The following is a 25780-nucleotide window of genomic DNA, read 5'->3' as shown; positions in this document are numbered from 1 at the left end:
CTTTGTTGAACCTTATAGTGTTTGGAAATATCATTGTTGCCTTTTGTACATGAATAATAGTCTCACACCATACTCGAAAACAAAATTTGGGCTTGAATAGCGCTCATATTGGCTCTCATTTTTAAAATAGGCATTTATAGGCACTTATAGGCATTTAGGCAAAAACACCCAAAATAGGCATTTATAGGCACTATAAAAATACTATAAGAGCCCTTCTTAACTTCTAAATTATTCTCATATATCTAAATTGCACGATAGGAACGAAAGGAACAAAATAGGCATTTGCCTATAATCCGGTCTCTACCGATCAAGCTTGCGTGCAGGGCGAAGGTCATCACGGCTACCACTCAAAAGGGGGCCCCTGAATGTGTTGCCGAGAAGCTTACTGCAAAGGCACCATGTGGTGCACTTGTTGCAGGGGTGCAATCATCTTGCCAGCAGCGACCAACCAAGCACTCAACAGAATCAAGCTCATGTGGAGAGGAATGCTGTCACTGGCGTCCAGTGAAGACAAGGCTTAGCACAGTGGCGTATGCTAGCGGGCGGTGTCGCGAGTGGTGCCTGGACGTGTGCCTACACGTCAGAATAGGGCCACACATAACGTGCACCAAATAAAAAGGCTTGGCATCGTAGAAATGGTGGCATTGTTGTCGTTTAACGGTGGTTACCACAGCTGTACAGCTAAATTTTGAAACTGATTTTCAATCTCAAACCAACTAGCCCAGCAACGAATTTCAGTAGTGATGCTGTGCTTTAAAAGCGAGAGAGCAACAAAGGAAGAAGTGTATGATGGATTCCACAATTTATTCTTGTTTGCAGGAACGGCTCAACAAAAGTGAGCGGCAGCGCTTTCGTGAGGAGGCGGAGATGCTGAAGGGCCTCCAGCACCCGAACATTGTGCGCTTCTACGACTACTGGGAGGTGAACACAGCCAAGCGCAAGTTCCTGGTGCTCATCACGGAACTCATGACATCGGGCACGCTCAAGACGTACCTGCGCCGCTTCAAGAAGATCAACATGAAAGTGCTCAAGTCCTGGTGTCGTCAGATTCTCAAAGGCCTGCACTTCCTGCACTCGCGGCCACCGCCAATCATTCATCGGGACCTCAAGTGCGACAACATCTTCATTACCGGCACCACTGGCTCCGTCAAGATTGGAGACCTGGGGCTCGCCACTCTCAAGAACCGCTCATTTGCCAAGAGTGTCATTGGTGCGTTGAAAAGTCATTCTGATCCAGCTAACACATAATTGTGTGGGATGTCTTTTAGCCGATAGTCTATGGATTACTTTGTGGTTAAGCAGGAGTTGCTATTCGTGGCGAGTTCGGGCCATAGGTGGCACTCTGCGGTAGTGGGGATAAGTGGTCTGCGACGCGTATGCAAATACACACTACACGCAGCAGCGCTTCCTTGTGTGCAGCGAATTGTCGGCGAATGAAATGCATTGACTGCAGTTTTCTGGTAATATTTACGCTCCTCTCTGCCTAATCGATGCACAGAGCTCATGCAGCGTTAATATAATTAGCGAATGAAGCGCATTCTGCGCGGTATGAAAGGGATACTTCCGCACTAAATCATGCTTTTGCTGTGTTGTTTGTACATACTTGTGTTCTGTCTACTATGCAGTGCTGTAGTGCGACTGAACTACTTATTTACTTTTTGCTCATCTGGATACAAAAAAAAAAGGAAAAAAAAATTGTAGGAAATCAGCATATCGGTGTGATAAGTTCAGTACTACTGTTTGCACAAACATGCATACGCATTTTTTTTATTCTGTTCACGATGAAATGTGGGACAGTCGATAAGACCAGTGAGGAAAGCTTAGTGGCTGACAATGCTTTGTTCTACCTTGACGTTTACGAGGGATGCAAATGTTCTTGCACCAGTAAAAGTATAAAAAGCTTGTCAGAGTTCTGCAGATATATAGCTTTCATCGATGGATGACGTTCGTAATAGTGAGATAACAAAGTCTGGTTATTTTGTGATGAGAATGTTTTTTTTTCTTCTGAAAAGAAAAATGACTGCTGCCTTTCATCAGTCAATAGCAATGCCACTAAAACGCTCAAGATATTGTGAAGAAAAAGGTGAGATTTTTCATGAAATTGTACAACATAAACGCAAAGCACGCTGTCTGAATGCGAAATGTGGAGATCGTCATAAAGCCACAACCACATGTATGCAATTTCCTCGCAACAGCGACAAGTGGCAGCAACGAGCAACAAGATTTGCTGTTGCGGAGGCCCATTCGTCGCCGCTGCTTATCGCATCGCGCATTTGTGGAAAACTAGAAAAGATCGCTTGTCGCCCGGAAGCCAGCGTGAGGATTTCTGGCAATATGGCTGTGCCTGTGGTCCTCGCTTCGGTTGCAATTTTTTCTTTATGCTTGTTATCCGCGTGTACTTCAAGGGATGCAAGGTATCGGCTACCTTTTTCACATTCTCATCTCACGCGGAGAGTGAGAGAACCGCCATATTTTCTCATAAATCTCGTTATCAAAGGTTTGTTTTGATGTCTCGACGGTAGCTTGTGAGAATTTGGTCGCTTGCTACAATGCGAAATCGTCATGCGAAGTGCATTGTAGGCGCCATAGCGTATACGCTTCTAGGCAGCCTGTAGCGGTTACACCAAAGTTTGCAGAAAAAGAAAGTCGCGAAACGTTTTTGTGACTTTCTTAGGCTATACAAGACAGTAATGAATTTGGCATGTTGTCATCGACCAATTTTTAAACTTCTATTTTCAATTTATGTGTATGCACGTGACAGTTTTCAAGCAACAATGACACTTCGTCGCCAACATGCTGTTGCAGTGCAGCCGTCACGACGCCACGGTGCGACGGAGCAAGTTTGTTGCTGCCGCTTGTTGCCGTTGCTAGGAAATTGCGTGCATGTAGTTAGGGCTTCAGCGATTCGCGGGCGGCAGTCCAAGGTCTCGCATGCGGCCGTGCCTCACGGGAAGCGGACCGCATTCTTCAAATGTGTGGCAATGGTGACTCGGCCTCGCACTCGCAAACACAAATTCCAACAGTCTTCCTCTTATGCACCCCGGCACACACTGTCCCGCTTGCGTGGAAACGCGGCTCGAGGTCTCACTCGCCGAGCCGCGGCCTATTACGTGGCTGCCACCTCCGACTTCAAGAACGAGGCTTTGGGTCCACTGGATCGAAACACCTTGACAGACATGCAGCAACAAGGATCACTGTGGTCGTGGGTTGATCATCTGAGAACATTCCAGGACATCACCCAGCATTAGGCTTGAAAGGCGTAAGTTCTCGCCACTGCACGATAAATTAAACAGACTTGATGCCGTAAGCTTTCGCTTGCTTCAAACCCATTCATACCCCAGTTTGCTCATTTTATGTCACTGCTTCCCGTACTTATACCCCACCGATACATGTGAAGCATATGGGCCCAGAGCAACGCTGAGCCACATGCTTTGAGAATGTGCCGGTGACAACTGTCGTAAAAACGCTGCCGATTGGAATGCGCCTTTTGTGATAGTAAATTCCAGACCAGAGGCAGTCTCTAGATCGATCGTTTTTGCCGTTGCCCCAGCTGCGGGAGCCGCAGGGAGCCTTCTTAGTCTGCGCCGCCGCTGCTGGGAGGCGGCCCTCCTCAGCTCGGAGCTGAACGCCCTGTTCAGCACCGTCTGGCAGGCTGAGCATGCCGCCAGAGTTCAGGGACTGGGTGCCGTCACCTGAAGCCACCAAGACAAAACTGCCAGCCCACTGTGTGAAATACAATATTTTCTGTCTCTGTAGCGGTACCATGGCCCCATAAACACTACTAAACCTAATTGACACACTACAGTACTATAGCTATGCACCTAATAGTTTTTGTTTTCATCTGGCTCGCTAAAACGCTGCATTCGCACACCATTTAATAGTGCCTAGGTTTGGGATGATGCCAAGTTAATTTTATGATGTGCTTCAAGCAGAAAGTGGCACCCATACAGAAAACAGAAATGATTCTGGTGAGTGGAAAGTACCACAATAATATACAGCACTATGGAAAGTTGCACTAGCTGTACTTATTACTGTGCATTAACAGCTGAGCAAGACTAAATGCTTATGTACATTTTTTCAGGCATGTGTAAAAGCACTTGAGCCCACGCTAACAAAATCGAACAAACTACCCTTTGAGAGCGTGCATGGCGTACACTTCCATGCAAACACGACATGGCTAGCAGATGACACAGGGAGCAATCTCCACTCATAGGCCTCTCTATACTTTCTGTGCCAGCCTCATGATCCAAGCGTAACCATTGGCTGTCAGCTCTCACTCCTTCACTTTGCCCTGGGATTACGCCGCCAGATGCCGTGAGGTGGCGCCAGCCATGTAGAGTTGACGCAATAGCCGCTAGTAGCCGTCATAACCTTCTTTCTCTGTGTGTCCACGATCGGGTTGGCGTGCGGCTGCTGCAACGATAAGCTGACTTCTCGGGCTTTGCGGTCACGCGCGTTGCTGTTACAGTTTGTCGTTTTGAATGTTCGCTGTCTTCAAGCTTCAGTAATGAGCAATTAGTTTTGGAAGGAAGTGTGACGGGGTGGAGTCACTTTACGCTGAAAACGACGAAATCTACGAACATGTCCTGAGCACCCAATTTCAAAGGTAAGCCTAAAGCTTTGTGTTTCCAAGTGTGAACTCATTGCACATGTACCGTAAAGAAAGCAATCAGCAGTTATACTTCGTCGCTTTGAGTAAGTAAGCTGTTTGTCTTACCCTGAATGCTGACCAAGCATGGTGTCGCATATTTTGCACCAGTAAGTGCCAGTTTTAAGCTGAATTGGCAGTGTTTTTGATCGAATGTGCTCTATCTCGAATGCGATGTAGTTATCTGGTCTTCAAGTCTGTGTCTCAACCTGAAGCACTGACTTTTGACCCAAGGCATTAACCTGTATGGTAATTTTTATTTTCTTTACTTTCTTTTGGCAGATCTCTATGGCCTACTGCTGTTTACCTCTCTGCCGGTCATATTCAAAGAGCAAGCTTCCGGGCATCTCCTTTAATGAAATTCCTGCTGACAAAACGCTGTGGCAGCAATGGATAGAAGCCATTTGGAAGGATGACTGGGAGGCAAGCACCAACTTCAATTACTCAAGAGTATGCAGGAGGCATTTCAGAGAAACACAATTTATAGATGGCAAGCGGCAGTGCCTCAAAATAGGTGTTGTGCCATCTGTATTCCCCGAATACCCGGCGCACTTGAAGGACGGCACATTTGAAGGACAACCTTTGAAGGACAGGTGTTCTGAGAACATCCTCAAAAGATCCAGGTCGCAGAGCACAAACAAGGAAAACGGGCCACCACGGAATAAGAGGAAGTGCTTGGACGATGAAGACCAACAAGAGCGGATTCAACATGTTCATCAACCATGCAGTGAGGATTTAGAATTCGAATTCCATTAATGAAGGATGCCAGCTGCAGACATCAACCAACCATGTAGCGAGGAGATAGCAAAAGAAACATTGGGAACTGATCAAGCAGCAATTAAAATTTCTATGATCAGTCATGATTCCCAACATGTCTCTCGTAAAGATGTTCACAAAACAACACAGGTTGATGTTGAAGTGTCCAGCCTGCTTGCCACAGAAAAGCCAAGCGGAAGCGAAAGGAGCGAGATTTAAAAAGACAAATTGACAGACTTCTAGAAACAGTGCACTGATATAAAGATGAGCTCAACAAAATGAAGTCTGACTGTCATTTTGGCGACTTGCAGTACATGCGGGAACAAGCAAAAGAAAAATGCCCTCTTGCCGTTTTCTTGTGGGACGAAATCTCAAACTTGAAGCCAAAGGAGCCAGCATGGTCTGAAGACGTGATTCGTCATTGCATTATATTTAGGCACTTTTCTACAAAGGCGTATGAGCATGCGCGAAAAGAGATGCTTCTAAAGCTGCTGAGAAGAAGCACGCTGCAAAATTACATCGGGAGCAGTTCTGCCGAGACTGGTTTTAATCACCAAATTCAAGCTAGTTTAAAAGTAGAGCTTCAAAAACTTGATGTGTCGCAGTGTAGGGTTTGCTCTTTGATTGTGGGTGAGATGAGGGCTAAGCCCGAGTTAATATACAACATGCAACAAGATTGTTTTGTTGGTCATTTCGATATGGGAATCGCTAATGAAACTGAGCCCATGCTAGCAAATTCATTGCTTTGCTTTGTGATAAATGGCCTCTCTACAGCTTACAGAATCCTAGTTGCATACTATTTCACCCCGAAACTCGACGGAAAGCAGTTGTCAACGCTTATTCGATATGTGATAAAAAAAAGTGGAAGAAGTTGGTTTCATCATTCTGATTTTTTTCTATGAAACATTTATTCAGTGGGTTTTTGACATACCAAATTGAGTACCCGTGTGATCCTGAAAGGCTACTTTTCCTTAGTTTTGGCTACTGCTATGTGCCTCAAAAATATGGTATCTCAGTTCCTTGCTCGTAAGCTTGGGAAGAATGGTGAAGTGCCGTCCAGTTACCTAAAGAAATATTATGAAATTCAAAAAGGATGGCTTGTCAAGCCTGTGCGATGCTTGACAAAGAAACACGTGTAGCCTAACTACATAGAGAAAATGAACGCAGTGCTGATCCAATTGCGCCATTTTGCTACAATTTAATATTCCCGAGTCTTGCTGCACACATTCGAGTAGAGCTTGTGCCAACTGCGCCAAAGTCCACTATTCCGCCTTTTTACACGTCATCGAACCATTTCTGGCTCAAAACTACTTTTGGTCACAAAAAACACAACTAGAGCTTTTTTGATAATGCCGCTGCTAGCTTAAGTATCTGTGCCACTGCGTGTGTCTTCGCTGTTGAAAGTTTAGCAGCATGTCGTTAATAGCCATTCATATTTGTTATCAATGTTATGGAACTGGCGATAACGCATACAAAACTGACTTTTTTTTTTCGTTCATGAGTCACACCGGCTACTGTGCAGTCATGGTGGCCATTGGGCAACAGGTATCAGCATTGTGGGCTATTGAAACAGCCTATAATTCACGCAAGTCGATATTCGGCCACGAAACATCCTCTTTGCTATCTAAAAAAAAATGAGATCATGCTGCGCAACGTTCTTCGGTATGCCTGTATCGTAAAGTTAAGCCTAAATATCCACGTGGAGCATGTCTGCCACAATGTGTTGCAACTGCTGCTCGCGAAGGGCTCACTTGGCGCCCGTCTGTCTCTTTCCTCCCCTCTTTCTCCTGCTCCTAGTAATGGGTCACAGAAATGATCGGCAAACTAAGGCACCAACTTGCCCGAAAGCAAGTTTTTCCAAAGGGCAAAGGCTCATTGTGCGGGCTTGCCAGTGCACACAGAAATAGAGCCGTGAAGTCCGTCATGACTAACAAACAAGTGCTCTCATGCTTCGCTAACGCCATTAGAACAATCGGTGTTGTCGTCAGTCCACCAAAAAGAAAAAAGAAGTCAGTTCCACCACGTGAGTGAAGCTATATATGAATGGGATAGAAACAAATTGAAATGTTACACGAAGTGAAGCTAGCAGTTCACTCTTTGAAGTCCAATCTTGCACAAATCTATAAAACGCTGGTTCAAGAGAGTACAGCCACTCCAGGAACACTCTTTGCACATTATCTTTGCTCTATGATTCACGCGCCAAACAACCTTACACTATATTACACAACAATCAACAACATGACAAACAAGGTGGTGTCGCTAACATCTGACTCCCCACAAGGGCCCCCCATATCGTCAGCCAAATAATTACACATCAATTGTGCTGAAACATGCTGAAACATCCTTACACATAATTACGCAACACTCAACAGTAGCAAACACAAGGTGGCGTCGCCGTCGCCTGACTCTCGACGAGGGCCCCCGGCATATGGCCCGCGGTGCCGTGCACGGGGGACAAATAGCGAGAAACAACCGTTCGCGCCAAATGCCATGCGCAAAAAAGACTCTCAATTCTCTCATGCTTCCACCAGGCCCATGGCATGTTGGAAGCTTCGCGTCCGCACTGTCAGGTGTCACTACCATCAAAACGACAGCACACCGCCGACGACAGTAAATGAAGTGCCATCTAAGTTTTTTTTTTTTTGATGATTCTATTTGTAAGACTTGAAGGTAGTACGCATAAAAAACTGCTTCACAAATAATTTTAATCATTTATAGGCACAAATAGTGCAAACCTGTGGAAGATTGGAAAGTGACCCCCTTGAGCTGGCAGCGCGAACCTGAAAACAAACAGTCGGGCCACACTGCTTGTGAAAGGCAGGCGTATACGTTGATATTATTTACAGAAGGTTTGCCGAATACTGTCAACGAGGTGCTTAGACATCTTCAGCTACAGAAGTGCAGGAACGATAGGGGTACACGTTTACTTACTGCTGTAAAGTTTTTGTGGTGCGCGATGTATATATCACTCAGTGCTGGACAGCTTCTGTGCTCCGGGCATCTGCATTGGGGCTATGCGTAGTACGTACGTACCCGCTTTGTGATGTATGCATATTGTTCACTGCTGTACATGCTAAAATGTTACTTACGTGACCTTTATTTCATGGAAACATCAATTGACTTGAAATAAAACAATTTATTGCTGCAAGTTTGTGTGATCAGCGTTGTCGTTTCGCTCGGCCTGTATGCGGCATCACTCACTTACTGAAGTAAGCATGCAAGAGACTTGCGAGCTTCTAGTAAGTAGTTTACTGCATTGTACTATATGCAAACGAGATAAATTGAGACAGGGGGCTGCTCTAACGAGCGGGGGACAGCCATGATGCAGACACTATGCGAACGGCCAATTGTCATATCGAAACACCCTGGTGCTTTAAAAACCATTTCGTTTTATACGCGGCTATAAATATTGTGGGATCTCTACGAGGCGAGCGCGCGCCAGGCCACGCTCTTGGAGTGAAAGGACACAGAAGACGCGGTCGGTAGAAAGCGCACAACATACATACATTTATTAACTAATTTAGATGACGATATCGTCCGCCAAATGTTACATCAATTTTAATTAACATGCTACCATACAAACAACATAACGCAGTGACACACTAAACACACACTAACACACCCAGCACACTAACACATACCCAAGGCGGCGTCGCCAACGCCTGAGTTTCCACGTGGGACCCCGGCGCGAAGCCCGCTGTGCCGAGCATCGGGGACCCACGCTACAGACAACCGTTCGCGGCAGCCGCCATGCGCAGAAGAGGCGCGCTCAACTCTCGCCCACCACCAAAGCCTGCCTTCCGCCAGGGGCCACCATCGGCGCTACCACTCTACCAACAGTGGTACTCAAAGCGAACACAACGCCATCTATCGCCCGGCGGTGGTCACCACCGAAACAAAACCTTGGGGCGCCACGCGGCGCAGACAACTCTACAGAGGGGGTGTCAGCACCCCCACATTCCCCCAACCTTAAATCAAACCATATCCCGAAATCAAAAATTAGCTACACAAGCTTTAACAAAAAAAAAAATGATATCGCACGACCATAATGTCCTTGCACCACGACACCGCCGCTGGTCGACACTGCTGCACTGTCCGGCTAGACTTCACCTCAGTACCGGCCCCGCAACAGCAACGTTGCCGTCGGCGCGACGATCCGTCGCTAGCGCTGACACGTCTTCCAGTTGCGACCAGCACTCGCGAGGGCGCCGGACTGCAGGCAGTTGCGCAGGTCACAGGCATCTCCATCGCCTGACCTCACGACCGCATTCCTGGCCAGCGATGCTGAAGATGTGCAGGACAGCCGGCCGTGGATGACATCCTTCCCGCTGAATACATCAATAACAACAAAAAAAAACTTGAAAGAAAAGAATCGAGCAGGTCCTGGGGAAGGGAGCTTCGAGCTTTTCGTCCGCGTGGTACGTTGGTCAGTACTGCTAGCTAATACATCGGTGGCGGCCGAAACGCCCATCAAAATAAAACAAAAATCACTTTTCCTAACTCGTGCTCACAAGAAAAAAAAAAGTGAGGGAAGCAGAGAGCAACACCTCAACGCCCTGATCCACCTAGTTGTGCCACGTGCGACAGGCGGCTGCGTAGAGCCTTAGGCTTAATGAGTCGCTCGGCAACAACCGGCATCCACCCAGCACCCAGCCTAGGCGAAGAAGAGGCAGCCGCGAGGAGACGTCCACTCTGTGAGGTGGCCCTATTGCTCGCCGCACACAGCAGCTTACCGAGCGATCGGCGTCCACCGCCCCGGGCGGTGTCACGACGCCCTGGCGCCGAGCCGCAATACAAGTCAGCAACGACGCCCGACTCCCTAAGCCCAAAGAGATGGAAGAAGCTATTTACAGAAAATCGGACCACCCACGAGGCTTCCATACTCACTCGTTTCGGGCCCGGCCTACAAACCACGTGCTCTAGGCCTTGCTCACCCCAGGATGCAGACCGCATGGCTCTCGTCCTAATTCAACAACGTTTTTGAAAACTAACAACAAAAAATAACACTTGTGAGCAAAAAAAATAAATAGAAAGTCAACCTGCCGACAAATTCAAACACGTTACAAAACCAATCTCCTCGCTTCTCAACAAAGCACACCACCGACGCTAGCAAAGAAGTCCCCCCTGGGCCTACTCTACTCCGGCTTTAACAAAATCCCTGTATTGAACCGCAAAAACGGTCGTCCGATACTCCAAGAGCTCCACGTTGGGCAGCCAGTGTGGGGTCTCAGCGAGGCGAACGGGCACCAGTGTGGAGTCTCGGCGAGGTGAACGAGCGCCTCGCCACGCCACGCTCTTGAAGTGAACGGACACAGCAGACGTGGTCGGTACAAAGCACACAACATACATACATTTATTAACTAATTTAGACGACGACATCGTCCGCCGAATGATACACCAATTTTGATTAACACGCTACCATACAAACAACATAACGCAGTGACACACTAAACACACAATAACATGATAAACACACACTAACACACACAACACACTAACACATACCCAAGGCGGCGTCGCCAACGCTTGACCTTCCACGTGGGACCCCGGCGCGAAGCCCGCGGTGCCGAGCACCGGGAACCCACGCCACAGACAACCGTTCGCGGCAGCCGCCATGCGCCGAAGAGGCTCGCTCAACTATCGCCCACCACCAAGGCCTGCCTTCCGCCATGGGCCACCGCCAGCGCTACCACTCTACCAACAGTGGTACTCAAAGCGAACACAACGCCATCTATCGCCGGGCGGTGGTCACCACCGAAATAAAGCCTTGGGGCGAGACACGTGCGCCACGCGGCGCAGACAACTTTACAGGGGGGGGGGGTATCAGCACCCCCACAATATACAAACAATATTTTTGTTATTATTAGTTCAGAAAAGCTATTTGTGTGCAGAAGATAATAGAAACTGTTTCAATTGTCAGTAAAATAGTAATTTTTTAATCTTTATACAACTGCCGCCGCAATCCAGACGGCGCTATCATCGCGTCTAATTTTCGTCCTCATTGGCTTTATGGGCATGTCACTACACTGCCGCCACCAAGGCTTGCCGCCAGGGGTCACCGCAGGCGCTACTGATCTAACTATGATGATGATAATGGTGACCAACGCACGTGAACACAATGCCACCTATCGCTCAATAGTTGTGACCGCAAATTACGGCTTTTCACGAGACACCAGTGCCACGCGGCGCATACAACTTTACAGGGGGTGTCAGCACCCTCGCAAGTTAAAAACAGATGGGGCATTCATTCCTCTCAGTTGAGCCTTTGACGACCAGTGTAAACGATGGGGGATGTCATGTCATGCGCCTTGGAGTGAAGGAGGTGGGGCGGCATGACAGGGACGGTAGCAGCCCGTCGAGAAACTGTCGGTAGAATTTATATCCCAATAAAAGATAAAAGAAGTCTCCCTGGCTTGTAAATATTCCTAAGTGATTCTCTTGCACTTGTTGGGAACTACGCTTGCAAGCGAGCTCAGTGCGACTGCTGTTTGTTAGAAAATCGCACATTGACTCCCTCCTCCACCCAAATAAAAAAAAATATGGTAGCACTCCTCCTACCAAACCAGTTGGTCGCTATCCGTCATCTTGCCTGTTTGCAGAATGTCATAGTTATTGCCCAACCGTGTCAGAGGCACGGTGCTTATATAATTCATCCATCGCACCTTGACGGCATATTTAGGTGCAAAATTCGTGAATGTGTGCAGTCCCAAAAGCCAACATTTCAACAAACGAACTCCGTCTTCATGGCTAAATGCACCCCCCCCCCCCCTTCATGTTTACATTGACCACTGACCCCACTCGATTTGTACCAGCTGTTGAAATCACACCACCTTCTTTTTTAAATGATTTTTTTTAAATTTAGAAAACAGGAAATGCTGAGCCCTTAGTCCTCTAGATTGAAGAAAAATGTGGCTTGTTGTTACACCTCTAGCAATTATTGAGTAGGGTGTAGCATCACCCACAGTGAGTTGTGGCCAATATTCAGTGAAGCAACTGCGCAAAAAACTTCATACAGTATGTTCTTACTTGCAGTGATCTAGTTTTATTCTTTATTCTTTAATCATTGGATTGCTGATTTTATAATTAGGTATTTTTTTTCTATAAACCTACAACACCTGTCGTATATATCACAGACAGGGTATACTCTGTGCTTACCTTGTCACTAACGTGTGTAACCATTATTGTCACGCTCGCTTCTCTTTAGCACATCACCCAAATTTTGCACAGTGCAGCGAAACCTGGATGTGACATTTTGGTGCTAAGAGCCTGATTAATGACTGCTCTTTGGGTGCCTGTTTTTTGTCTCCTTGTGTACATTGTAGCAGCATTTCTAGTTTTCACATTGATAATAATGTTCACTGAGAGTTTTGACATGTTTCGCTTCAAATGATCATAACCTCCATTGTGCCTACTCCAAATTCACTCTGAAACACAGCCCTGCTCTAAATCTGCTCCAAATCTGCTCCAACACAGACTTTTTTATGCTCCAAAAATTGCTCCGAATAGTAAACAGCCTGGGTCACCACTGTGAACGTGATAAGAGCAGTAGAGGTTTTCTCCCTGGATCTAACCTCAGCATTAGAATTCCTGAAGGAACAAGCAGGACAGGGCAGCCATACTTTCTTCACGTTTGCTGGACCAGCAATTGAGTTTATGAAGAACATCTTTCGCTGGTTCACCCTGCACGCCATCAGCAATAAAGTACAGCAGATTCACTGACATTTTCCTGACGCTCGTCATTTTGACATGGTCCTCTAGAGTGGCTCAACGTGACCTTCCCTTTGTATATTGAGGAACTAAGGAAAAACTTAACTTCTCCACGTGGCTTCCTCACCGCAGAAACTTATGAAGCTATACTCTTGACCACTTATTTAACGGCTGCATGTGTTCGTCACTTGCTTGTGACGAAAAAGTTTTCTTTTGTGCTTACAAGGAAGTTCAGCAGTGACCCGATAGAGGCAATTTTTGGCACTTTATGAAAGTCACTTGGTTGTTATGACCAATTGGCTGTGGCATGCCTGGGTTAGAAAAGCTGCTGAAAACTGGAATCGCTGCATCGTCAGAAAGCAGCATTGTGCTGCACAACTTGGCACGGGTCTCTTACTTAATGCACCGGGATCATATGGAAGCTCATTTGAGCTGCCACCAGAAGCTGGCCACGCACTCAAGCGGCTCAGAGTGGCCAGGGTGCCTGCAAGTTTGCCAATGCTGCAGCTTTCAGCGAATGTGTATGTTGGTGGCTATATTGCCCATATTATCAGGGAACATGCGACTTGTGACAGCTGCTGTTATCCGACTTCGAAGACACTGTTTAACCAGCCACTGCAGCAGCTGACACGAAATCAAGACAGGGGCGGGCTACTCTAGCCTTCTGACCACTTCATCTATGTCTTGGACATTTTACGCCTTGTTGTGCCACAGACATGTTCCTCGTTCGGGAGCACGTCTCGCAAGATCTAGCCCTGTTTCGACGAACTGTCTCCCCCCCTCCCAGCGCCGCCTTCTGTGCAGGAGAACCGTGCAGTCCGGGATAACGTCGTTTCCTCCGCCAAACCACTTTGCAGTTCCGGGTATGGCTACGTCTCCCCCTCCGAGCCCGAGAACTGGTCGGAGAGAATGGACCAAAGACGCTATTTAAGGCCGAGCCGGCCCCATGTTAGAAGATTTTTTTTGCCCCAGCCGACGTTGTCGTGCTGGCCGGCCCTGTACAAACGACAAGCTGCTACAGTAAACGCTACTTTTGTTGCTGTTTTCCAAACGGATTGCCTCCCTGTTTGACCTTCGGGCTAAGGCTTCAGCGAAGCCCGCTCGACTGCTCACCGCTCTTCGCCACCGCTACCATCGCAACAGAGCAAAATTCATAACAGCCTATTCATGGAAACTACTCTCAAAAAGGAACCAAAACTGGAGAAGCCACTCGGAACACCTAAAGTAGCGGCTGTACCTGCCATTGTTGATTCTGGCCTTCTCAACTGCCCCCAATGTGACCAGCTGCGCCACCACGACCTGGCCTAGCTTATATGTTTGGAGTTTATCAGGCCACTACTTGTGAACTATGCATCTACAGCCACTGACAAAATAGACATTTACAAGTAATTCGCACAAAAGCCTCTTAGCAGAAAATATGTTAAGCTTTAAAAGGCGCAGCTTTTCTATATCTATGCCTTTTTTGTGTCTGAGAATAAATTGTTTACGTGTCCTTCCAGTGCCACTGTATTAGTTTCCTGACCCTGTGTTTTTTTTTACCACGAACTGGTAAATCATTTCACTTACACCTCTTGCTATCTCTTATATTTGTTCTCATTAATACATGCCGCACTCCTGCTAGAAAAATTATACATTACGAAATATATCCAACAGGCTTCTCGTGCAGTATAATAGAAAGGGAACTGTACTGTCTTCAATGACACTCCTGTTTGTGTTCAAACGTAGCGTAGGCTTTCTACTGGCGGTTATCATTTGTACAATCGTGGCAATCACAAATAAGTGGAAACTGAATACTGCACGGTACCCACCACAGGGAGTGTTTATTTTCCAGTCACACAAGTAGTGTTCCACAAATACCACTCGTATGTCGTGTACCACTGTGAGCCTTTGAAGAATGGAAGTTTCTATTGTTAGAAGGCGCAAATCCAGCAAATGTGGCATAGCGGCGAGATAACGGTCGTGAAAACGCATGTTTAAGCCATCCGATTTTCAGCACTCGAACGGTCGCAGGGGCTTCGTCATTCAACGAGAGGGGTGTCACCGCGAGAACAAGCGGCGACTCTCCGCAACTCCAGCGACGCCGTGCTCCTATTGTCCTCCCGACGACGTAGCAGGCACAGAAAGTATAGAGGAGGCTATGCCCCGCTAGATGCGCTTCAGCGAGTTGTCGCCAGGCGGCGACTCGCAACATTTCGCGACCAATGCGGGACGTTTTGAAAGCCAATAATCTACAAAGACAGCGCAGCAAAAGCGGAAACTATGCAAACATGCTCTCTTGTTCTTAGTGGGCTTCTACTCGCAATTAAAAGGAAGGAATCTAACCAGTATGCTTTAAAGAGGTCCTTCAAAACTTTTTCAACGTGGTCAGGAAACTTTGCCGATAAGTAGTGAAGACTCAAGAGGATGAGCGAGCCAAACATCATAGCGCACCACGGGGCCTGAAAATTACAATAAAGTTCTGAAAGTGAGCTTAAAATCGCTTCCTCTTCTGTGAAAAAATTGCACTATTTACTTACAATCGCTGCATCATTGACTCGAGTTCTGCACCATTGGGTGATTTGAAAATGGCATGCTCTGTAGTTATTATAGCTGCCGAAAGTTGATTGCACTCAAGAAGTCATACGTTGGAAATGGAAAAGTCAAAACGTCACGAAGAGCATGTACCTCATTCCCTGTGCCGTCCCTCCCTGCTGAGCTTCCAGCGCTTTTGCCAGGACGGGCAAAGAGAGAAAGCATGCAACAAATCTTTGTTACTCCACTCATAGCGGAACGAATTTTAAACATTTTACTGTGATTGATTCGTGAATCTATAAGTTTCTGTAGTGAATTCATTCCATGGACACTTAATCCGTCTATGCCTAGTGTCGCGAATTCGTAACATAACAAAAAACTTCGAGCAAGGAAGTCATGGAATGTGTGTCGTCTTTAATGCCGGCTGTCATGTACTCACAGGGAACATAGCTTTTATCATGGAAAATCTAGCACTGTCTTGTGTAATGTATTTTATGCTAGAACCAAATCTTTTGCAGCTGATGGAGGAGAGTGTGAAGTGCTTGCAAGAGAACTCACTTCTTCATTCTTGTCTGGCTGACGCAAGTTCTGTCTTCAGTAATTTTATTTACTTGGTGTGTATGCGCTCAAGACGTGGCACACGACATGTTGCGTAGTTCTGAAGTACGTTTTCCTCTGCAAGATTCTCGCTTCTGTGGCATGGCGAGAAATCGCGACATACATAAATGTATGCATTAAAGGTACATTGTAGATAAAATTAACTGTGGAATCATGTGAAAGGTGTTATTTAAAGCTGGAAAATTAAAATAAGGTTTTCTTTGGCAGTTTCATAATTCAGGCATTAAGAGTCAAAAAAGTGTTGCCGTGTATTTCTACCGCTTGAAATGTACAAACTGCACATAGTCACTTCAGCAGCAACGTTCTTGCCTTTATTGTGCCATCTTGCCACTATTGCTCCCCATAGTATCGCTTCTCACCAGCTGTTGTTCAAAACTACTATGTAGCAGTGGGACAACTTCATTGACGTTGATAGAGTTGGGGAAGAGTTGATAGAGTTAGGGAAGCTTCGTTCTTTCTCCTCTGTTTGGCTATGTGGGACCTGCAGCTACTTTGTCGCAAGTTGAAGAAATGTTCAGCTGTTCCACTTCATCACTCTACCTTCTTAAACTCACCAATTAAAATCTAGTCATGAAGTTATAACGATTCATTCTTTGATCTGAGACAAATGACAAAATACAACCGTAAATATAGCCTCAACTCTGTTAAAAGTCAAAAGCATGACGATTATGTAAATCCATGCCCTACCTCATGCACATGGTGGCTTAACGATCGCAACGCCTGAGTTCCATTTAGTAAATATTGTCACGGCGAACGGTACGAGGCTCGATACCCCGCTCTTGCACCAGATGTCAAGGGGTCGTGACATGGATGAAGGAAGAACACTCAATGTTCAGATGAAACTGTTTATTCGGCCGAACTTGTGGCCATGAAACTGAAGGTCAAATTACAGCAACACATGGGCACCGATAGCAGCAAACAGAGCATCGGCTAGCGATCAGCTGACAAGTGGTGAAGCGTGTCAGCATTTATACACGTGCCGTCGAATACTCTAGCATTATTGCTAGCGGCCACGTAGGTTCTATAATAATCTGTAATATTCGCGAAGTGGGCATGATTTTAACAAATGATCTACTGCAGCTTCTCGAACACCGCAGGCGCATATTTTGCTGAAATCGCTTACTGTGTAACAAGGCGATAACAAAACTTGGGGAAGGAATGTGGCAATATTGTAGGAATCTCTATGGTGCATAGCAAGTCTCTTGCAAGCGGCATATTTGCCGGCTTGGATGACTCCCTTGTTTGAGAGCGGCCGGTTCGAGCTCAGAGGTTGTCCCATCGTTGCTTTACATTACACAAAATTTATGAACTTAGCTTGTGTTAGTGCGGCACGTATGGAAATGAAAAGGGAAAGACAACAGAGCCGTCTAGAAAAGTAGGCGCTGAACTTCCAATTGTTTATTTTATGTCCTTGACATGTATCTTATTCATGCCTAAAAACACAACTCAGCTTGCACGTGGTGTCATTCCAAAAACGTCATTTCTTTATCGATCAGTGCAATTGATGGTGAACTCACACACAAGTTTCCCATTTCGGCTATAGCTTCAGCTTCTTTGATTTCACAGGTCAGTTGATTGCGATACCGGCTGATAACGGTGCAGCTGTACAGATCAGGGGAGCTCCCACAACCTTTGCAGTGTGCTGCTAAGAACTCTCCTGCTGGAAGTTTATTTCTTGCATTGTAGTCATGTTAACATAGTCTTTCGATAAGACACCATTTGGTCTGCCCAATATAATACTTTCCACACGATAGCAAAAACATGTACACAATGCAGTACACACAATATACATATCTGACCTGGTGTCTCTCATCACAGACCAAACTAATGACATTATTTGGGCAGGTCAACTTGCAAAACTCTCATAGTTTTTTGGGGGCTGAAAACACCACGCGAACGTTACCCCGCTGGGCCACTTCCTTCAAGTTATGAGAGATAGTGTGCATATACGGGATTACACCCATTCTACTGCCCGAATACTCAACACTTGTTGCCTGTCTCTGTGCGAAACTTCCAGGATGCGTTCAGCTACAGAGATGTGTAGCATAACTAAGTACCCTGCTTCGGTGGGATGCTTGCTCTGAGTGTCGAAACTGGACGACATTTTGTTGTAAGAAATGGCGTCCAGTTTCGAGACTCGGAGCAAGCATCCCACGATGGCTCTAGTAGATACCGGTCTGTTTCTGTAATGAGTTTTGTTTTTAAGGAATTAAGGAAATACTTTGCCGTAAGGTTGTTTTATTGGGACAAACTTGCTATCTTTTGAGCATTGAGCAGGGCACAGCTTTGTGCCATGCAGGTGTGTGTTCCGTGTGTGTCTTGCTGATGGTTAGTAACGTGTAGGCGTTGAAGTGCTGCACTGATTGCGACATTCTGTGCCAATCAGACCTGTTGCGCCAAGCTGTGCGTAAGCGGCAATTTTTGCGATAATTGTCGATTGTAACTGTAAACTGTCCAATCTAATTTATTATTGTCATTGACTGAGCAGCGCTGAGTCAATGAACGCTGTGGCAAAGCCTTTGAATATTGGGTCGTCTTCTGCAGTGCCTTCTAGTGGGTCGCCCTTTTCATAAGAAGAAGAGCAGCTCGTGCAGAGAGTCGGTCCCCACATTGACTGTCGCTGTCGTGGATCATTAACGAGTGTCCGCCAATAAACGTCTTAACAATGTGGTGGAGAGTGCCGAGAGTGCTGTGCCCTTCAAACATCTTTGGTTCGCATTCGATGCCCTTGAAGCTTCGATCCCGTACCGTGCCTTCTACCATGCACCAGGACGCCGCTCAGCAAACGCTCCCTCCTACGCCGACGCCATGTCCCGGTGTCCCCCGCATCCGCGACCCTCCTGTTTTCACCGGCGCGGATGGTACTGACGTGGAGGACTGGCTCTCCATGTACGAACGCGTGAGCGTCCCCAATCATTGGGACGAGGCAGCTAAACTCTGTAACCTGTTTTTCTGCCTCGCGGGTGTGGCCGGAATGTGGTACAACAACCACGCATCTGATTTCCCGACTTGGTCCGCTTTTAAGACCGCTGTCGTCAACGTGTTCGGCCGTCCTGCCGTGCGTAAACTGCAAGCTGAACAGCGTTTACGTGAACGAGCACAGCGGACCGGCGAGTCCTTCACAAGTTACATCGAGGACATCCTTGACTTGTGCAAGACGGTCGACCTGAACATGTCACAGGCTGACAAAACCACGCATGTTCTAAAAGGCATCGCCGACGATGCCTTCACCATGCTCCTGGCAAAGAACCCTGATGGCAAGAACCACAGCGATGGCACTGTGGCAGAAGTCATTACGTTATGCCAAAGTTACGACGAGATGCGGCGGCCGCGCTTGATGACCCGTCGACCGCCACCACGTGATGCTGATCTCTCGGCCTTGTCAGCAGTTCCTGACCATGCAACCTTGCTCGCCGAAATCAAGTCGTTCGTGCGTGAGGAAGTTGCCCGCCAGGTCTCTTTACTGGCTTTTGCTCCACCGCAACATGCTCAGCAGCCATCAAGTACATTTCTACCTCCGCTCCGTCGAGCCATTCAGCAGGAAATCGCGGATGTCGTTCCTCAATACCACCAGCCGCCTCCTTTATCTGCGCCACTCAGCTACGCCCAAGTTGTAGCCAGGCCGCCCCCACCGATTTCTGTGACTGGCCCCCTTGGTCACACCGAGACTATCGCCAGGCCGCAGTCCTTCGGAGATACTGTGCCGCCCACATATGCCGACGCCATCCATGTGCACAGAGCGCCGCCAACTATGCAGTCATATCAGCAGCCGCCTCGCCCATCGCGTTCTGCGACATGGATGCGACCAGCGAACCGATGGCGCACTTCTGACAATCGCCCCATCTGCTTTGCTTGTGGTTGCGTCGGTCACGTAGCACGCTATTGTAATCGTGTGCAGCAACCGCAGGTCGCCTCGAACTTTCCCAGCCAATCAAGCCGCTCTTATGACCAACCGCCGCCTATGTCATCGTCGTCCCGCCCCGCTTCGTCTACCCGCTGTTCACCATCTCCGCGACGTCGCTCACTGTCGCCAATGCGGCCACGTACACACGAGGGCGACCAGGAAAACTCGTCCTCGCAGTCCACGAGGCAAGGGCTGCGACGCTGTCAAACTGCGGAAGCCCTCAGGAAAGCCCATCGAACGTGATAGACGTACTTGTGAATGGCGTTCGTGCATCTGCCCTTGTAGATACTGAAGCCGCCGTATCCGTCATGAACGCAAAACTTAGCCGATTACTGCGCAAAGTGACCACGCCACTCTCCGGGCTCTCCCTCCGTACAGCCAGCGCCCAAAGCATTCACCCTACGGCAATGTGCACAGCCCGCCTTATGATTCAGGACGTGATGTATGCGGTTGAATTCATCATAATTCCTTCATGCTCTCACGACGTCATCCTAGGATGGGATTTTCTCTCCCGCCATGACGCCGTCATTCATTGCGCACCAGCAGAAATAGAACTCACACAATTCTCTTCTTCGACGCCGGCCGACAGTCCATCTGCTGCAAGCAAGTTACTCGTCAGAGATGGTGTCGGTCTACTGCGCAAGCCTTTCTGACACCGCTGCACTCCTCTCCCCATCTCATCGTGTTTTCATCAGAAAAGGCTTGCTGGTTCCTTTCGCGACCGTGCAACTGACTCACGGCAGCACCACTATTTTTGTAGTGAACTCATCCCCGTACAGCGTTACGTTGGTGCGAGGGGAATGTCTCGGCAGCGTGGAACCCATCGAAGACGAACAAGTTATGGATCAACCCGATGACATGCACTGCTCAAGTTGCAGTACGCTTAGTGCTGTTTCGACGTCTGCTTCATCATCCGATGATGTATTCGGTCCCTCCATTCCCGACAACCTTACGCCAGGCCAGCGTTCCCAGCTTCTGGGCCTGTTGGAAGAATTCCGGTCTTCTTTTGATGTCGCCCAACCTTCTCTCGGCCGCACATCCACCACTGCGGCAACGTCCATATCGTGTATCTCCCACAGAATGCCATGTAATCAACGAGCATGTCAACGACATGCTTCGCCGTGATGTTATTCGACCCTCTAGCAGCCCCTGGGCGTCTCCTGTCGTTCTCGTCACGAAGAAGGACGGTTCTGTGCGGTTCTGTGTGGACTACCGACGCTTCAACAAGATCACTCGTAAGGACGTGTACCCACCAACGCGGGTAGATGACGCGATTGACAGCCTGCAAGGAGCAGAATTCTTTTCATCCCTCGATTTGCGCTCAGGGTACTGGCAAGTGCCTATGGCCGAGGACGGTCGACCGAAGACCGCTTTTGTCACCCCCGACGGCTTGTACGAATTCAACGTCATGCCGTTTGGGCTGTGCAATGCGCCTGCCACCTTTGAGCGCATGATGGATACTGTTCTGCGTGACCTGAAATGGCACACGTGCCTGTGCTACCTCGATGAAGTCGTCGTTTTCACTCCGGACTTCTCGACGCATCTTCAACGCCTACGGCATGTTTTAACGCGTCTGAGTGACGCCAGTTTTCAACTGAACCTAAATAAGTGCCGATTTGCAGCTCGGCAGCTGACAATACTCGGCTACGTCGTGTCCAAGGACGGAATTCTCCCTGATTCAGCTAAGCTTCGGGCCGTGGCCGAGTTCCCCAAGCCGACATTCATCAAGGAACTGCGCAGTTTCGTAGGGCTGTGTTCCTACTTTCGGCGCTTCATTCGAAACTTCGCGACTACCATATTGCCGCTGACAAAGCTCCTTGGAAGTAACGGGCCTCTCCATTCGTGGTCATCACAGGGCGACGACGCTTTCACAACGCTCCGTCGTTTGTTGACGTCGCCTCCCATACTCCGCCACTGCGACCCTACGGCCCCTACAGAGGTACACACGAATGCCAGTGGTGTCTGCCTTGGCGCTGTCCTTGCGCAGCGCAAACCAGGGTTGCCGGAATATGTCGTGGCGTATGCAAGCCGTACGCTTACTAAAGCCGAGACTAATTACACAGTCACCGAGAAAGAATGTTTGGCAATCGTCTGGGCCCTTGCAAAGTTTCGACCTTATTTATATGGTCACCCATTTGATGTCGTCACCGACCATCACGCACTATGCTGGTTGTCGTCATTGAAAGATCCCTCAGGCCGTCTCGCCTGGTGGGCACTTCGCCTGCAAGATTACGACATCCGTGTGCTGTACCGCAATGGAAGGCAACATGCTGACGCCGACGCCCTGTCACGCTCTCCCTTGCCTGACGACAATGCCCACAACTCAGCGTCTCACCTTGCCATTTCTTCCATTAGCATTCATACCATTGCTACTGAACAGCACAAGGATCAATGGATCGCCTCACTGATAGACTTGCTGGCTGATCAATCCACTCGATCCACTCGCGCGTTGCGTCGTCAAGCCCACCATTTCGCCGTTTGCGACGACCTCCTCCACAGGCGCAATTACAATGGTGACGGCCGCCAGTGGCTACTAGTCATACCTCGCAGTATGCGCTCTGGCATATGCGAGTTCTTTCATTTCGTTCCGCAATGTGCGCACTCCGGTGTATCAAATACTTACCACCGCATTTGCCAACGGTACTTTTGGCGCGGCATGTACCGCTACGTGCAGAAGTTTGTTCGCTCCTGCATAGATTGTCAGTGCCGAAAAGCTTCAACGCACCTGTCACCGGTAGGTCTGCAACCTCTACCTTGCCCTTCCAGGCCCCTTGGGAGCGTTGGCATTGATTTGTATGGGCCACTTCCACTGACGTCGGCTGGTAACCGCTTGGCCATTGTCGCTGTGAACCACCTCACGTGATACGCCGAAACGGCCGCTCTCCCCGCGGCTACAGCGAGCGATGTGGCCTTCTTTCTGCTCCGATTCATTTTGCGACACGGTCCACCCCAGGAACTGCTCAGTGACTGAGGCCGCGTCTTCCTGTCTGAAGTCGTTGAAGCCATTCTTAAAGAGTGCAACGTTGTTCACCGCAAAACTGCTGCTTACCACTCGCAGACGAATGGCCTCACCGAACGCTTCAACCGTACGCTCGGCGACATGCTCTCCAAGTGCGTCGCCGCCGATCACACAAATTGGGATTCCATTCTACCCTTCGTCACCTACGCATATAATACCGCCCCTCAGAGCACCACTGGCTTTTCACCTTTCTTTTTATTATATGGAAGGCGCCCGTCGCACACCATCGACACGATACTTCCGTACAGGCCAGATCCGTCTAAGTGGGCACCTATTTCTGCTACAGCCAAGCTTGCTGAAGAGTGTCGAGAGCTTGCAAAGACCTTTACTGCGCACGATCAAGAGCGGCAAAAAAGCATTGGCGCTGACGCCAGCACTACTGCGCCCACGTTCCTCCCTGGAGCGCTCGTCTAACTCTCGATCCCTACCACTGCAACTGGCCTATCTTCAAAACTATTGCCCAAGTACGAAGGCCCCTACCGTGTCGTCAAACGCACTTCCCCTGTCAACTACTTGATTGAACCAATCGAACCATCTTCGGACATGCGCCGTCGAGGACGCGACATTGTTAACATGGAGCGCCTCAAGGCCTATCATGACCCGCTCATTGTAACCACCTGTTAGGTCACCAGGCGGCTCCCTTTTCGTACCTGGGGTAGTTGTGGCAAAGCCTTCGAACAGTGGGTCGTCCTCGCCAGTGCCTTCTAGCGGGTCGCCCTTTTCATAAGAAGAAGAGCAGCTCGTGCAGAGAGTCGGTCTCCGCATTGACTGTCGCTGTCGTGGATCATCAACGAGTGTCCGCCAATAAACATCCTAACAACGCAAAGAACTACGTAAAGAACACGGCCCCATTCATATCCCGTGTTCGATCACGTAATTCAGTTCATTAATGGTGCTTGCTTGGGGCTTGCTAGTGCTCATCTCATTGCTGTTATTGCCTTATGTTCCCCATACAAATGGTGGCCCCAACATGACTGATTGTGAATTATTTAGTAATTTGTGAAACCTCGATAATTTGGAACGCGGCATGATCATTCTCTAAACGGTAGTGCGAGTTTACAAGTACAAATGCATATCCTGATGTGCGCCATTGCGAACAATAAAGAAATACAGTACCACAGCAGATGTTGCTCAAAGTACCCACCAGAAAGTCTTTACTTCCATTTTGGCAAAATGCGGAAAAGATACTAGGCTGGCACTCCCGCACTATTACTTTATAGCACGCAGTGGCGACACCGAGGAACATTTCTAGAATATTACAGGGGGTTGATACACAGCAACTGAGATAGCGACAGAACGGACACTATCGACTTTCCGCTATACATGCCGTATTTACTCATATAATGGGTGCACTGCCATTATAGGCGCACCGCGAACTTGGCCGTGACCAGTAGTTCTGTACCATATTTGCATGTTTGCAAATCAAAGCCTTCTTACTCAACAGGAGCGAGGAAAAATAAAAGAAAAAAAAGACAGCAGAAGCGATTCGTCGAGTGAGGAAGAAGGGCAGTTGCCTGGTCGTCAATGTACCTTTCTCCGCGTAATAGGCACGCCCCTTGCTTGTGGGCTCGGTATACGAGTATGGTGTGTGCTCTTCTCTACCGCAAGCTGATACTAAGCGACAACTGACAGTTTCATGGAAACACAGTGCGGTCATGTGGTCACTTGATCATCTCCTGGTTAATTCCGTGCCTCACAGCACCTATACAGCCCTCGCCGTCGCTGCCGGGCGGCTTACTGTACCGTGCGCGCATATTTGCCGTGTGAATTGCTCATCCCCACTTTGCTCCAGACCAAGCACAGATGAGCAGTAGTGTGTTTAATCATCGTGGGGATAGCAAAGTTCGGCCAAGCAGAGGGCACCACGATTATCAAGTGGTCATGAAAATATGAGATAAGGATTGCTTGCCCCTTGTTTTCTCCGAGTTCTCTGTCACCTATGATGTCTAATGATGGGAACACAGATGCAAGTGCACACTTGTGAGTGGTAAGTGCTTATTAGTACTGTATTTTTAGGGAAGATTTTTTTTTGCCAGAAATAATTTCAATTGACGGTAATGTTCAGCCCTAGAAAGCTGTGCCAAAACTCCCCTTTTACCGTGCAAAAGCTGCTGCAAAATAGGATTATTTCTGCTACCTGAGCTGCTGCTATACACTAAAGTCAACTTCCACTTCTGAACGTAGCATTTCGGGCATGTCATGCTGAAGTTCTCGTAGTGCAAGTAAAAAAACTGACTGAGAAAGACATGACACACACAGGGAACCACTTATATAGGCAGCATCTCTTTTCAGCTATAGTCATTACGAGCACTCTGCGAATTCAGCTATCTTTGTGTAGATAGGCTAACTCCTTGGAGAACAGGACACTTGATGGTCGGCAGATACACTTATCTGCCAGCCTATCAATCAGCACAGCCCTGAAGCTGGTGTCTGCTGGTTCTAATAATTGAAAATTCCTGAAACATGGGCATGCAAGTGCTACAAACATCGTCACTTGTACCTGAATCACTGCAGTGCCTGCAGTGAGGAATCCACCCCTTTTTTTCAAAAACGCACCATTCAAGTTAGTCTCGTTCAGTGCCATTAGAGGGCCTTGCCTCATTTTAAACAGCAGTGT

General features: G+C 48.1%; 1 protein-coding gene across 12 annotated transcripts in view; it reads left to right on the top strand.

The window, feature by feature from the left end:
- The window catches only part of Wnk (Wnk kinase), a 407304-nt gene that overhangs the window by 38772 nt on the left and 342752 nt on the right, over nucleotides 1-25780 (top strand). For all 12 annotated transcript variants that reach the window (XR_012885945.1, XR_012885943.1, XM_075872963.1 and 9 more), the window contains exon 3: nucleotides 820-1210. Coding sequence is in view for 10 of the 12 variants with exons in the window: in XM_075872963.1 (XP_075729078.1) it covers nucleotides 820-1210 (391 nt within the window). In the remaining 2 variants the exon portion in view is untranslated. The remainder of the gene's footprint in view (nucleotides 1-819; nucleotides 1211-25780) is intronic.

Source organism: Rhipicephalus microplus, chromosome 9 (genome assembly GCF_043290135.1).
Source record: "Rhipicephalus microplus isolate Deutch F79 chromosome 9, USDA_Rmic, whole genome shotgun sequence".
NCBI lineage: Eukaryota > Metazoa > Arthropoda > Arachnida > Ixodida > Ixodidae > Rhipicephalus > Rhipicephalus microplus.
Note: the sequence above shows the minus strand (reverse complement) of the source record. Positions and strands in the feature narration are given on the sequence as shown.